Source organism: Myotis nattereri (genome assembly GCF_964212035.1).
Source record: "Myotis nattereri genome assembly, chromosome: 14".
NCBI classification, from domain to species: Eukaryota; Metazoa; Chordata; class Mammalia; order Chiroptera; family Vespertilionidae; genus Myotis; species Myotis nattereri.
Genome location: NC_138089.1, coordinates 29,714,645 through 29,730,398, shown reverse-complemented (window position 1 = coordinate 29,730,398; position 15,754 = coordinate 29,714,645). Strand labels below are relative to the sequence as shown.

At 47.4% G+C, this 15,754-nt stretch overlaps 1 protein-coding gene across 1 annotated transcript in view; it reads left to right on the top strand.

The window, feature by feature from the left end:
• LOC308530160 (uncharacterized protein) overlaps positions 1-15,754 on the top strand; it is a 32,765-nt gene that overhangs the window by 4,470 nt on the left and 12,541 nt on the right. Inside the window, exons 3-8 of the mRNA XM_081106634.1 lie at positions 350-578; positions 2,568-2,720; positions 6,108-6,256; positions 8,042-8,182; positions 8,588-8,733; positions 14,950-15,039. Coding sequence (XP_080962760.1) covers positions 399-578; positions 2,568-2,720; positions 6,108-6,256; positions 8,042-8,182; positions 8,588-8,733; positions 14,950-15,039 — 859 coding nt within the window. The 5' untranslated portion in view covers positions 350-398. The remainder of the gene's footprint in view (positions 1-349; positions 579-2,567; positions 2,721-6,107; positions 6,257-8,041; positions 8,183-8,587; positions 8,734-14,949; positions 15,040-15,754) is intronic.

Genomic DNA, 15,754 nt, shown 5'->3' with positions numbered 1-15,754 from the left:
AGCACCTGAAAATTTTCAGAGAAGGGTGTGCAGCAATATTTGCCAGTTTTGGGGGGTGGGGGAAGTCTAAGCTGCTCCTTAAAACTTAGATATCTGGCCAGAACCGGTTTGGCTCAATGGATAGAGCGTCGACCTGCGGACTCAAGGGTCCCAGGTTCAATTCTGGTCAAGGGCATGTACCTTGGTTGCAGGCACATCCCCAGTCGGGGGCGTGCAGGAGGCAGCTGATCAATGTTTCTCTCTCATCGATGTTTCTAACTCTCTATCCCTCTCCCTTCCTCTCTGTAGAAAATCAATTAAAAAAAAAAAAAACATTAAAAAAATTAGATATCTGTGTGTTGGGTTGCAGGGCAAGTTACTGTTTTCAGAATCCACGTGGAATCTAACACCATAAAACAATGCCAAGAGGAAAGACGGGAAAACACAACAGGGAAGGAGCACCCCTGCCTGTCGCCCCAATTCTTCAAAAGTTTCTGAAAACCTACGAGAAGCATTGTGCACAGACACAGACGTCCGTGTGCCCCGCCATCAGAAAGGACTTGAAAACCAGCATCAACAGCGAACAGGTTCTCAGGAAGGTGAGCGGATGGTCTCCTCTCCTCATTCTTCTCTGACATGAACTGACTGACTAGGGTTTACTCCCAGGGAACGTGGGTCCTCAGTCCCCTGAGCCCCGAACTGGTGGTGTCGCCCCCTCTGTGCTCCTGCCTGAAGACCAAAGCCTGGCTCTGGTACCAAGGGCCTGCTCAGCACTTCTCCTACCGCCAAAGCTGCCCTCCCCCCCCCCAGTCCTCCCTGCAGGCCGGCCTTTTCTCACACACTTCACCTCTGGAGTGGCCAACCTGCCCCTCCTCCCGCTCTACATCTGAAAAGCCCAGCCCCAGAGCATCACTTCTGTCCTCACTGCAGGACCTCCCTCCCCAGCACTCCAGCCCCCCACTCGGTCCCTCCACGTGCCTCCTTCCCTTGACAGCCGGCGTGTCCACGTCATCAGGCCAGACCTGCATCACCCAGGCCTCTCATCTCACTTGGAGTGAGGTCAGCCAACACGTCATTCTGATTCCAGAAGCACTGGATTTTCAAAAAATTCTAATGTCATATTTTTTCTGAGATTACACCTAGGGATTGGGTGTGAGGGGAATGAGACTCTGAAACTAAATGGTCAACTTTTGGGAAGGCACCTGACAGGCTCGAAGAGGGAGTCTGGCACCCAAAGACAGACCAGCCAACTTTACAACATTTCTATCACCAGCGCAGAATGACAGTCCATGTTTCAATAATCAAATACCTACTGATTTCCACATGGCACTCCACACAAAAAGAGCCTCCTAAAGTTCCTCTCTAACCGTCTCTCTCTTTTACCTAAACTTCCACTTCCCAGGCAGCTGCCCCTGGCCTCTCCCTTCACCTCCCCTCTCTGCCTCCTCTACTCTCCTCTTCCCCCTCTACCCTCCCAGGTCTTTCTACTCCCTGCTCACCCCAGGGAGGAGCTTCCCAGAGTCATCCTTTTGGTGGCAAAATAAAAACTGATTTTTTTTCTACTGTAGTTTTTATAATCAGCCTCCACCACTAAATCATAGGGGTTAACTATAAATTTTGTTCAGATTTATAGTTCCTTCAGCAATGTTTTCCAAACATTTTAAATTACAATCACCACCCTGCTGCTCATTGGCCCACGCACTGAAGGGTTGTGGGTTCAATTCCAGGCCCGGGTCAGGACACATGCAAAAACCAATCAATGTGTCCTTCTTCCATCAATCTCTCTGTCCCTCCCTCCATCTCTCCCACTCTTTCTGCAAGTCAATGGAAAAGATATCCTCGGGTAAGGATGAACAAAAATAAATAAATAAAATAAATTACGATCACCATCAGAAATACAATTAACATTCTGACCCAGTATATAAGGACTGGTAGATTGCTTTGGTTGGGTTCCATTTTTATTTTGAATATCATTGAAATAAAAGTCTCATAAGACAGGTATTTCTTACTGCTTATAATACATTCAGATGATTTCTTCTTTCCTACTTTATTAAAGAAAAAAAAAATGAAATTGATTTCCTGACCTAAAAATGGGTAGTAACCTGCTGGAAAAATCTCTGCCCTATAGGTCTTTTCATGGAAGTCTGGGTATGGCAGTAACTTCATATGTTTGTTTTGAGTGCACACCACGCTCACCAGTGGACCCCTGTCCCAAAATTAATAACTATTTAAATGTTCTTCTAATGTTATCTAATGACAATGTTCTTCCTCCACATATTCAGATGCATAGATGTCTCTTTATTGTTTTTGTTTTTTTGTTAATCCTCACTCGAGGATATTTTTCCAATAATTTTTAGAGAGAGTGGAAGGGAGGGGGAAAGACACAGAGAGAGAGACACATTGATTGGTTGCCTTCCTCACCCATCCGGACCAGGGCCTGGGACCAAGCCTGCAACTGAGGTACATGCCCTTGCCTGGAAATGAACCAGACCCTCAGTCCTAGGGCCCACACTCTATCCACTGAGCCAAACCGGCTAGGGCTGGATGTCTCTTTATGATATCCACCTGTGGTTTTTCTCTTACACCAGTTTATACTTGTAAGACCCGATGACTCCCAGCCAAGCACCCTTCCGATTTCCTTGGAACCTTTGCTCATGACAATTCGAGATGAGTGTTACATACTGGGGCAGCAGATCTGCATCTGGGGACTTCAACTGAGCAACCCGGAGATTGCCAGACTCGTGAGTCCTGCACTTTCAAAACGTTTATTCAATTAGTCTTAAAATTGACGGGAAGCATATTACATCATGTATTCCAGCTATAATTCATTTGTTTGGTGACTGATACGCTTCAAGGTTTTCTTTAAAAAAGAAACAAGAGACAATGTATTTTTAATTAAACATTTCAAACAGACAAAAGCACAGAAAATAATAGAACTGACATCCTTGTATATTTCATGAAATATGCTTTATTAAGGCATAAACATTGTGAATTTTACAAGTACAATAGCTAAGCTTCATCTCACTTCTTCCCCATCTACGGCCCAGAGGCATCATCCCCTGCTTTAATGATGCTCGCGAAGGGAAAGTTGGCTTTATGCCCGCGTCCTCCTCAAGGCTCCCACCAGTCTCATCCACAGACCTTCGTCTATTCCTCACTAACCTGCCAGTCAATCAGCACATTTTTTTTAAAAAGTATTTTTTAACACTCTTAGAAGAAAAGCTTTATGATGTTGGATTTGGCAGTGATTTCTTAGATATGACACTAAAAGCACAGGCAACAAAAGAAAAACGAGAGGCATTGACTTCATCCAGATTCAACAGTTCTGTGCAGCCAAAGGCACAGACAACAGAGTGAAAAGGCAACCCACAGAATGGCAGAAAGTGATCGCAAATCACACGTCTGACAAAGGGTTAATAGCCAGGGTATACAAAGAACTCCTCCACCTCACCAGCAACAGAACAAGCAACCTGGTTTAAAAATGGGCGAAAGACCCGAGTAGACATTCTCCAAGACAGATACACAAAAGACCCATAAACACAAGATGCTCAACATCCCCACTAATCACTAGAGAAATGCACATCGAAACCACAATGAGATACCACCTCATGTAAACGAGGGTGGTGACTATAAAAAAAGAGCGGAAAATGACATGTTGATGAGGATGTGGAGAGATTGGAACCCTTGTGCACTGTTGGGCGGAATGTAAGAGGATGCGGCCACTGTGGAAAACAGTACGGAGGTTCCTCAAAAAATTAAAATAGAATTATCATACAACCCAGCAATTCCATTTCTGGGTATATGGCCAAAAGAATTGAAAACAGGGTCTCAAAGAGACATTTGTACTCTCGTGTTCATAGCAACATTCACATTGCCAAAGGTGGAAACAATCCAAATGGACAGGCAAATGAAAAAAAAATGTGGTATATACATACAATAGTATATTATTCAGCTTAAAAATTCTGACACATGCTACAGCATGAACCTTGAAGAACTTATTGTAAGTTAAATAAGTCAGTCACAAATACTAAATCACTCCACTTGTATGAAGTCCCCAGAGCGGTCAAATTCAGAGACAGAAAGAGCAGCAGTTAGTTGCCAGGGGCTGAGGGGAGGGGAGAATGAGCATTATTTATTGGGCGCACGGAGTTTCCATTTTGCAAGACAAAACAGTTCTGGAGATGGATGGTGCTGACGGTTGCACGACACTGTGAATGTACTTAACGCCACTGAACTGCACACTTGAAAATGGTGAAGATGGTACATTTTATGTGTATATGACCACAATTTACAACGATTTGAAATATATAACCAGAATTTTTAGTTGTTTTCATCCAGAGGGTCAGTCAGGGTACCCAGTCCATTTAAGTCAGAAACACAGCGCTGTCCCTGCATATGAAGTGACCCTTCACAGTTCCTGAAAGCGTGGCCCTTGTGGCGAGATGGCGGCTGCTGAGAAAGTCCTCCTAGATGGCTGTGGTCTTGCCCACAGCAGGGCGTGAGCCCCGGAGGGACTCGGCAAACCGCTGGTTCAGGCCTCTGGGACCCGGCAGAGCCTGTTTTGCACAGACCAGCATGACCAGAGGCGGTGAGGGCTCCTCTGTCAGCAGCAGCTTAAGAAATCCAATCCGCCACCAGCCCAGGCCTCCCCTCATTAAAGAGGCGCTGTGGTGGAGGTTGCCAGTGCTTTTTTGTTCTCAGCCGAGGTATAATTTGGAATCCTATCTCTGACCAACGTGTCATTACCTCAAAAAACCCTAAATCCTCCAGACCTCCCCAAGGCCTCTCAGGCTTAAATTCAGAGCGGAGGGAATCCTCAGGTGGTGGTGGTGCTTCTCATTGCTAAGAGGGGGCCTTTAGGATTTGTAGCTTTAACGGCCCTTCCCTGTCAGGAAGGAAGGGACTTCGCTGTGACTGGGATCATTTGTTACCACAAGAAATGACCTTGCCATTGACCCCTCCATTCAGGGACCCAGGGAGCAGGCGATGGCTCCGAACGCTCACGTGTCGCCCCCAGTCCAGCTGTGTCAATGTGAGCAGCACCTCGTTCCTGCATTTGCACAATCTATTTCTGAGGAGACCCCCAAATCCTAGTAACATCTATAAGTATGAAAATGAATCGTTGGTGAGAGCCTTTAACTATTATAACTTTAAGATCGGCACAGCAGCACTTCTCTACTTTGAAGAACACAACCATAGGAGGATAAACACGTGTTGGTCAGACTGTGAGCATCTGTGTTGGTTTGCTAGGGCTGCCATGACAGAGTGCCACAGATTGCATGGCTTAGACGATAGAAATGTATTTTCCCCCAGTTCTAGAGGCTGGAAGTCTGAGCCCAAGGTGTCAGCAGGGTCGGTTTCTTCTGAGGCCTCTCTCCTTGGTTTGTAAATGGTCATCTTCTCCCTGTGTCTTCCCATCGTCTTCCCTCTGCACAAATCTGAGCCCGAATTTCCTTTTCCCATAAGGACACCAGTCCGATTCCATTAGGGTCATCCTAATGACCTCATTTTACCTTAATTACCTCTTTAAAGGAACCATCTCAGCAAATATAGTTACATGCTGAGGTGCTGGGGATTAGGACTTCAACATATGAAAGTGGGAGGGGCACCATTTAGCCCATAATATCATATAAAAAGATATGCTGCAATATATCTTATCTCATCATAAAGCTTGGTGTTTCCCATATAATTTTTTTTAATAATACATTTGTGTGGTTTTTTAAAATATATTTTTATTGATTTCAGAGAATAAGGAAGAGGGAGAGATAGAAACATCCATGATGAGAGAGAATCATGGATTGGCTGCCTCATGCATGTCCCCCACTGGGGATTGAGCCCACCACCCAGGCATGAGCCCTTGACCGGAATCAAACCTGGGACCTTTCAGTTCACAGGCCGACGCTCTATCCACTAAGCCAAACTGGCTAGGGCTCCCATATAATTCTTTGATGAGTCTTCATTTTTAAGGGAAATTATTCTATTTGCATGCCACTTGCTCCTTGGGTAAGTAGAAAGTTATTTTAGAAGCAAGAATGTTGAGGTATTTAAGACAATTGACTTTTAAGTAACAAGAACACAGAGAGCATATTAACTTCATTACATAAGGACTCTTTACTTTGCATTCTCAGGCTTCGCTTCTGGAATTGAAGGGGCATGCCACCTGCCCACTGACCACCCTAGAACTCATTGATTGCAAGATGGATCTGTGGTCTCTGGGGAGACTTGGGCAGGCTCTGCAGTTCAGCAGTTTGCATTCTCTTGTCCTCGATTACTGCAGGTACGGCTCTGACTGCTGACAGCTGGGGGAGGCAAGGCAGGGGGAGGGCAATGTCCCCTTTCCGTGCATCTCATCACGTCATCACTGAAAGGGGACACTGTAAAACCTCCCTAGAGTTAATGTTCCTGAGTGAATGTTAGGGTTCTCAAAAAAGCGTCTATTCACTCATTTATTCTTTCTTTCTTTTTAATATATTTTATCGATTTTTTACAGAGAGGAAGGTGGAGGGATAGAGAGTTAGAAACATCGATGAGAGAGAAACATCGATCAGCTGCCTCCTGCACATCTCCTACTGGGGATGTGCCCACAACCAAGGTACATGCCCTTGACCGGAATCGAACCTGGGACCTTTCAGTCCTCAGGCTGACGCTCTATCCACTGAGCCAAACCTGTCAGGGCATTCATTTATTCTTTCAACAAATGTTTGTCCAAGGCCTGTCTGTGCAAGACCTTGTGCTCATTGCTAAGGAATATGCAAATATACACAAGGTGAGGCTGCTGTCCGAGGGAGCCCTCAGGCTAGCAACGGAGAGGAGACATGCTCTTCTTGATTATGCAGAATGTAAGGTGGACTCTGAATGTCACCAAAGATGTCCACATGCAAGCGGTTCTCAACCTATGCGTCGCTGGTTGAGAACCCCTTTGGTGGTCGAACGACCCTTTCACAGGAGTTGCCTAAGACCATCCTGCATATATCAGATATTTATATTACGATTCATAACACTAGTAACATTACAGTTATGAAGTAGCAACGAAAATAATTTTATGGTTGGGTCACAACATGAGGAACTGTATTTAAAGGGCCAGAAGGTTGAGAACCACTGAAAGTTGACCGGTAGTGTGGCTAAGGGAAACCACAGCCTCCAGGGACGGTGCAGTGGGAGGGGAGGAGCCACCCAGGGCCATGGAAGGAGGACTGGGAGGTTGGACTTCCCTGTACCTGCTCTGGACAAACTTTAAAAGGCCACTCCTGCCTGGCCCGTGTGGCTAAGTGGTTGAGGATCAACCCATGAACCAGGGGTTTGCTGTTCAATTCTGGGTCAGGGCACATGCCTGGGTTGCAGGCTCAATCCCCAGGAGGGGGCGTGCAGGAGGCAGCCAATCAATGATTCATTCTCTCTCATCAATGTTTTTCTCCCTCTCTCCCTCTCCCTTGCTCTCTCTGAAATCAATAAAAACTTTTTTTTAAAGGCCCCCTCCTGACAAAGTCCTGGTACCACTGAGCCTCCACAGACTCCTTCGGCCCTGCCAGCGGGGCCTTCTCTCCTGACTGCAGGGTTCAGAGCTCGCTCTCTGTTCGCTCCCTTGAATGGCTACTCAAACCATCCACTGCTCTTTGCTCAGAAGGCAGACTCCAGGCCCCCTTCCTCCACACGCAGGCAGCCCCCTCTGTCAAACATGCCCACCCCAGCGCCAGCCCTGGCCCAGGAAGCCCAAATCAAAGCTCAGCAAAAGTGGCCCTAGCCCTAGCTGGGTTTCTCAGTGGTTAGAGCCTCAGCCTGCTGACTGAAGGGTCCTGGGTTTGATTCCAGTCAAGGGCACATGCCTGGATATGGGCTCAGTCCCCAGTGGTGGGCGTGCAGGAGGCAGGTGATCAACGATTCTCTCTCATCATTGATGTTTCTCTCTCTCTCTCCCTCTCCATTCCTCTCTGAAATCAATAAAAATATTTTATTTAAAAAAAATAAGTGGCTCTCACTGCCCTAGGGGTGCTTGAAAATGACTAACCCAGTGGGTGACATAGGTCTTAAAGGTCACTAATTGGTTCCTGTCATTTCCTTTTAGATTTGAAAGTGCGGAAATGGAGAGCATTTTCTCAGGCCTGGAGAACAACCACAGGCTTCAAGGCCTCAGCCTGCGCTACTGTGGCCTGGGGCCCCCGAGCGGGCCACGCCTGGGCTCCGTCACCCGCCAGAGTGCCATCTGGTGAGAGGCGTCCCCTGTCGCCCAGCCTGCCTCCGGCGCTGTTCTGTCTGGAATTATATTACCAGGTTATTGACAGAGCCCACTCGTTCCCCTCACTTTTCAATGTTTCTCATCATCTTTTTCTCTCCTCTAGTTATTTTGTGTGTTCTTCTTCTTAACGATAAAAGCAAGACCCTCTACTTACATTTGAGATTCAGGGATGTCATGTTCAATGCATGTCTCTGGCCAGTAACATGGCCACCAGGCCTATTTTTCATGCCCTGGCCTATTATTTATTATGGTTATTTATTATTTTATAACGAGGTCTAAGTATTAGCATTTATTTTAGGAGGTGAAGACCCCATGTCCTGATCTGAGAGAGTGGAGATAACACCTAACGAGCCATGTATTTGGCCCCTTCCCCAGCGAGCTGCACCTGGATGGCAATTACTTGCAGTGTTCCGGAGCGCTGGCCCTCCTCAGGCCCATAGCGGAGTATGCAGAGATGCGGGGCAGAGGCCCGCCAGCCACAGCCTCGCCCCACTCCAGCCGTCCCCCTCCCGCACTCCCAGGTAAGCGCCGGAGAACTAGAAGGAAACTGCTTTGCCACTAAGTGGCCTTCCCAGTGGTCACTCGCGAGTCTGCTTCCTGAGTATGCGTGAGACCAGAACAAGAGACCCCCAAAGACACGCCTGTCCGAATCTTCAGAATCTGTGACTGTGTGACCTTCATGGCAAAAGGGACTTTGCAGATGTGATCGAATTAAGGATCTTGCTTTAGGGGATTATCCTGGGTTAGCTGAGTGGGTCCAGTGTAATTGCCAGGGCCTTTATAAGAGGGAGGCAGGAGGGTCAGAGTCAGAGAGCCGGAAAGGTGACAGTAGGACGACAGATGGCAGTGACGTGAGGAAGGGGCCATGAGCCAGGAACGCAGGTGCTGGAAAGGGCAAGGAAGCAGATTCTTCCCAGAGCCTCCAGAAGGAGCACAGCTCTGCCGACACCTTCACTTTGGCCTCTAAGACCCTTTCACACTTCTGACCTCCAACACTGGAAGATAATAAAGTGGTGTTGTTTGAAGCCACTACGTTTGTGGTCATTGGTTCCAGCAGCAATAGGAAACGAGTGCAGCATGCAAATCAGAAATCTTTCCGTTAAAAGTGAAAGAAACACAAATATAACTAGGGTTTTAGTGGCTCACATAACTGGGGTGTCGGCAGGTGGTGTGGTCTTCAGAGATGGCTGAGGTCAGGGGCGCAGACCACGTCATCAGGAGAACCCGAGTTTCCTGCTCATGACTCTACTAGCACTTCCCTTCGGAGGGTTGGTCTCCTCTCCCAGTGCACTAGGCTTACTGTGGTGATCATGTCACAATATATACATGTATTAAATCATTATGTTGTACACCTGAAACTAATATAATGTTATATGTCAATTGTATCTCAATTTCATTTATTTATTTATTTATTTATTTATTTATTTGTTTGTTTGTTTATTTTTAATCCTCACCTGAGGATATTTTTCCATTGATTTTTAGGGAGAGTGGAAGAGAGAGGGAAAGACGGAGAGAAACATCGCTGTGAGAGAAACACATCGATTGGTTGCCTTCTGCACACACCCCAACCAGGACCCGGGCTGGGGAGGAGCCTGCAACTGAGGTATGTGCCCTTGGACGGACTCAAACCCAGGACCCTTTGATCCGCAGTCCAATGCTCTATCCATTGAACCAAACTGGCTAGGGCTATATCTCAATTTTAAAAAGAAATTATTCACTGACTTGCCCTATTTAAAAAAAGAGCACAAGTCAGGGCTACTTTGTGGAACTGAGCTCAAACAACTTGTAATGAACACAGATTCACAAATTCAATGGTTATCCCCCATTTAGGTATTTTCATGGTATCAAAATTATACAGGTTTTTAGTTCAATTTGATAATTCAGTCACCCCAACAAATATACAAAAGGAAGCTGGAAAACAATGTCTGCTATCAAATATTACTTTCCCTCTGTTATTTTCTACCAAGATTCTTATAAAAAGCCCTGGTCCTATTTATGAAGTCCCATATTATAATTTTGGTATCTAAATAACTAAGTGAATCTGTGATTTTCTTTTAAAGAAATCATTGGAAATGTAAAAGTACCATTTTAAGGGATTGTTGTGTGGCAGGCAGGGACAGGTGTGAGAGGTGTGGGACTGGAAAAGTGAAGACAAGGAGCCCAGGCCAGGTGGCTCAGTTGGTTGAGCATCATCTTGTGCACCAAGTGGTTGTGGGTTCAATTCCTGGTCAGGGCACATACCTAGGATGTGGGTTTGATCCCAGGTGAGGGCATGTGTGGGAGGCAACTGATCAATGTTTCTCTCTCACATTGAGCTTTCTCTCTCTCTCTCTCTGTCTCTCTCTCCTCTACAACCCTTCCTTCCTCTCTCTCCAAATATATATATATAAAATAATAAAAGCATAATATGCTAATTAAACCATATGTCCTTCCGGATGACCTTTTAGATGAAGCCAGGGCTGCGAGGGAAGCCTGGGTCCTGGGTGCCAGCGGGAAGCCAGTGCCGGCAACAGGGGGAAGGAAGGCCTACTCTTGCATGAATTTCGTGCATTGGGCCTCTAGTAGATATATATCTACACTAATAAAAGAGAAACATGGTAATTGGCGTACGACCGCTACCCTTTTCATTGGCTAATCAGCGAGATATGCAAATTAACTGTCAGCCAAGATGGCGGCCGGCAGCCAGGCAGCTTGAAACTAACATGAGGCTTGCTTGCCTCAGTGACTCAGTGATGGAGGAAACCAACATTCCCCGCCTGCGGCTGCAGGCCTCTGAGCCTGCAGTTTCAAACATTGTAACAAATACCGCCAGACTTTAGCCACCAGATTCGCAACATTGTATGCAAAGGCCAGAAACCTACTTTCAGGAGCAGAGGCCTAAGAGCTGGAGCCAAGCCTCAAGCTAAAGCTGGCCCAGAATAAAATTTTTAAAAAAAGGAATAAAGGAGCGTTTGGGAGGTCAGTCACCCCCAGCCTGAAAACAACTCAGCCCCTCACCCAGACTGGCCAGGCACCCCAGTGGGGACCCCCACCCTGAAGGGTGTGTGACCAGCTGCAAACAGCCATCATCCCCTCACTCAGGCTGGCCAGGCACCCCAGTGGGGACCCTCACCCTGATCCAGGACACCCTTCAGGGCAAACCAGCTGGCACCCACCCATGCACCAGGCCTCTACCCTATATAGTAAAAGGGTAATATGCCTCCCAGCACCGGGATCAGCGGAGCCGAGAGGCCTCCCGGCACCAGGATCAGCATGACAGGGGGCAGCGCCCAAACACCCTGATCGGCCCTGCTCTGTGTGTGACAGGGTAGAGCCATAACCTCCCCATCGGCCCTGCCCTGAGTGTGAGAGTGGCGGCGCCCCAACCCCCTGATTGGCCCTGCTCTGTGGGTGATAGAAGGCGGCGCCCCAACCCACTGATCCGCCCTGCTCTGTGTGTGACAGGGGGGAGCTCCTCAACCCCCTGATGGGCCCTGCTCTGTGCGTGACAGGAGGGAGCTCCTCAACCCCCTGATGGGCCCTGCTGTGTGCATGACGGTACAGAGCCCCAACCCCCCTGATGGGCCCTGCTGTGTGTGTGACAGGGGGCAGTGCCCCAACCCCCCAATCGGCCCTGCTCTGAGCCTGACCAGGGGCTGCACATAGGGATTAGGCCTGCCCTCTGCCACCCGGGAGCAGGCCTAAGCCAGCAGGTCGTTATCTCCCGAGGGGTCCCAGACTGCGAGAGGGCACAGGCCGGGCTGAGGGACGCCCCCTTCCCCCCGAGTGCACAAATTTTTGTGCACCGGGCCTCTAGTGTGTGTGTGTGTGTGTGTGTGTGTATATATATATATATATATATATATATATATATATATATACACACAAATGAAAACATATCCGTTAGTAAGGATTTTTTTTAAAAGTGACAGGATGCAGGGAAGAAATGTGAAGTTCTATTCTGGTTGTTCCAACTGGTTTTCTGCTGAAAGGGGCATTAAGGCTTAGTCTTAGGGGTTCTGGATTTGTTTTCCCTGAGAGCCACAAAAGCCAGGGTCAGAGCTGACCACAGAGAGTGCCTGCCCTGTCATTCTTCATGGCAGCCTGGACAGGGTGCACACTGCTCCCGCTGAGCCGTGCCCTGAGGTTAGTGGTCGGCACACAGAACCTCTTGTAAGTTCCTCTCATTACTCAGGATCTTAGCACTTGCAACAACAAAACCCACCCCAAGTACATGTCTAGGTCCTTTTCTTCCTCTAAGGCTGACTGTAACAGGCTCTAACATTGACATTCACTAGAACCTTAATTTTTGTTTAGTGCATCCAGTGCATTTCAGCTCGTCTGCATTCTTCTGGGTAACTGTGTCAGTCTGCTCGGGCTGCCATAACAAAATACCACAGGCGGGTGGTTAAAGAACACACTTTCTCACAGCTCAGGAGGCTGCCAGTCCCAGCTCACAGTGCCAGCTGACTCAGTTCCTATTAAGAGCTCTCTTCCTGGCTTACAGATGGCCGCCCTCTTGCTGTGTCCTCACATGGCCTTTCTATGTACATACACACACATGCACTCACACAGACACTCACATGCACACATGCGCACGCACACACACGCACGTGCACACACACGCAGCACTCTCTGATATCTCTCCAATAAGGACACTAATTCCATCTGATCAGGGACCCACCTTCACGACCTCATTTAAACCTTAATTACTTCCTAAGACAGGAGTGGGGAACCTCCGACCAGCAGGCCGTACAAGGCCCACAAAAGCATTTGGTCTGGCCCTGCCGAGGCACTAGGGGTGAGTTAAGTAAATGTTTGACCAAATAGGGCTGGCTAAGTTTTAAGTTGACAATTAAGAATGGCCTGCCAATGATGTTATAAATACCCAAATGGCCCTTGGCAGAAACAAGGTTCCCACCCCTGTCCTAAGAGGACAGTAGGGGTTCAGAATGAGTCACCCCAAGATGTATCTGGTATGTGAATTGTTTTGAACCAAAGGCCACCAAGACATTGTAGACTCAAAAGAAACTTCTACCCCATCTTAACTACCTAGGAGAATTTGAATTAGGGGCCAACCTCAAAATGTACCAGGTAGCTTTTCAATATTCCCCTTGGGTGCTATGAGAGCAATAATGTTTTGAGGCCACCACTTTGTAAGGCCCAAATGTTTGGCTTTCTCTCCTCTTCTGTGAGCTACTTACTCCCAGGCCTCCCAGTAACTTCTCCTTCCCACCAGAGTCAGGCACAGTTGATTTCTGTTGCTGACAAAGAGGCATAACTGCCTCACTACCCAAAGACCAGTTTGTTTTCTTAATTACTTGTCATAATGTGTAATATGTAATCTTAGTAATGATGCCCTTCCTTCCTTCCTTCCTTCCTCCCTCCCTCCCTCCCTCCCTCCCTCCCTCCCTTCCTTCTTTCCTTCCTTCCTTCCCCAACGTGTCTGTGCTCAATCATGTCCCTCCTTGTGTATGCCAAGTACTGGTGCTTGGGAGACGTTAATGCATGAAGCAGAGAGCCTGTCCCAGAGGAGAGGCTGGGAACGCATTTGCCATGCGTGTGCTGCATGGGTGTCTGTGTGCAGGGTGGGTGGGAGCCAGGCAGTTCCTGAAAGGCGGAACAAATATATATGCTACAGTTTGTTGGAAGGTGATAACTGCCATGGAAAAATAAAACGTCAAGCGAGATAGACAAGTGTGGGAATCTGGGGAAGGAGGATGAGTATGATTTCAAACAGATGATTGAGTGTGGTTCACCTAGGAAAGGTAGCATTTGTGTACAGAAGTAGAGGTGAGGGAGTGAGCCTGCGGATAAATGGGGAGAGCATTCCAGACGGAGGGAATGGCCTGCACCAAGGCCCCAAGGAACAGCAAGGAGCAAGCAGGGTGGTAACAGGGACCTGGGGTCAAGGGCCTTGTTAGCTAGGAGGGAGCAGAGTAGTTAGGATTTAGGTTTGAGAGGCACCTCTCCATCTGTGTGGCAAACTGTCTGGGTGGGGCAGGGGCAGGGTGTCCTTATGGGAGGCTGTTGTCAACCAGGTAAGGGGTGCCTACCCAGGTGAGACGAGGGTAGTAGAGAGAGGTCAGCTTCTACATCGGTACCATTTCCTGATGGATGGGGTCTAGGGTGCAAGAGACAGAAAAAGAAGGGTGAACCCTGAGTGCTTTGGCTCAGTGGATAGAGCGTTGGCCTGCGGACTCAAGGGTCCCAGGTTCGATTCTGGACAAGGGTATGTATTCTAGGAGAGTCTTTCTAATTACTTTTAGCCTGAGGTGAGCATTCAGGTCATAGGCATCTGTTAAGATATATAACCATAAAATATTTTAAAATCTAAAAAAAAAAAAAGGGTGATATGACTCCAGAGAGATAATGCACTAATATTTTTTATAAAATATTTCAAAAAATATGTTCCTCTCTGCTACATTCTTACAAATCTCAGAGATTTGGAGCTATTTTACAGAGGGCAGCTGTGGGATGTGAAGAATCTGGGAGGCCTTGCAGGAAAGTTCTCGGCGCCCTACTTGGTTACTTGTTCCCCTCGAGTCTTTGAGGAAATAAATATGAAAAAGACAGGACTGAACTGAAGTGAATGCAATTTTGACAATGGGTGGGATAATTCTCTCTTCTGAGAAATATCTCTGCCCGAATTGTTCATAAAATGAAGGCAAGAGCCAATATCTAAGTGTGTCAAAAACCCATCCATGCATCTTTGAACAGGCTTTCTTTTTTAATCCTTTTTTTTCCCCCCCATACAGCCAGTCAGAGAGGAAGTTCAACTTTGAACCAGATGACCAAGTCATCTGGAACTGTGAAAGCTACTTCAGGGAAGAAGAAGAGAAAAAACGGTATTTTTTTGTTGTTTCAATTATTCCTCTCACTTCCTTCATGAAATCACTTCCTCTTTTCATGGGCTGTGGGCACCTACTGCTACAGTAATTACTCCAAAGGGAAAAATTCAAGAGGTTAGAGGCCTTGAAGAACTGCCAGCTGCCTCTGGTCACTCTTTCAGTCACACTGATGAAAGAAACTGTCCTCAAGGCCATCTGGGCTGGTGTGTGAGGGATGCAGTAAGGGGTGTCCCTGGTTCCTGTCCCAAGGAGCTGACCTTCTGGTTCTTGTAGCTGCCTCAACTGAAGACGGTTATCACGTGCCAGCTCTGGGTGGGGCACACGTGTGCTCCTGCCTTTCAGGGGTATATTAGTTTCCTAGGGCTGCCATGACAAAGTACCACAGACCAGGTGGCTTAAATAGAGACACACGTCTCACAGCTCTGGAGCTTGGAAGTCCAGATCAAGATGTTGGCAGGGTTGGTTCCTCCCGGAGGGCCTAAGGGAGAATGGGTTCCAGGCCTCTCATAGCTTCTGGAACTTTGCTGGCAACCTTTGGTATCCTTGGCTTGAAATCACCCCAGTCTTTGCCTTAGCGTTCTCCTTTTGTGTGTGTCTGTGTCCAAATGTCCCCCTTTTATAAGGACACCAGTCACATTGGATTAGGGCCCACTCTACTCTACTCTAGATAGGACTTAGATTAAGTATACCTGCCATGACCCTGTTCCCAAAT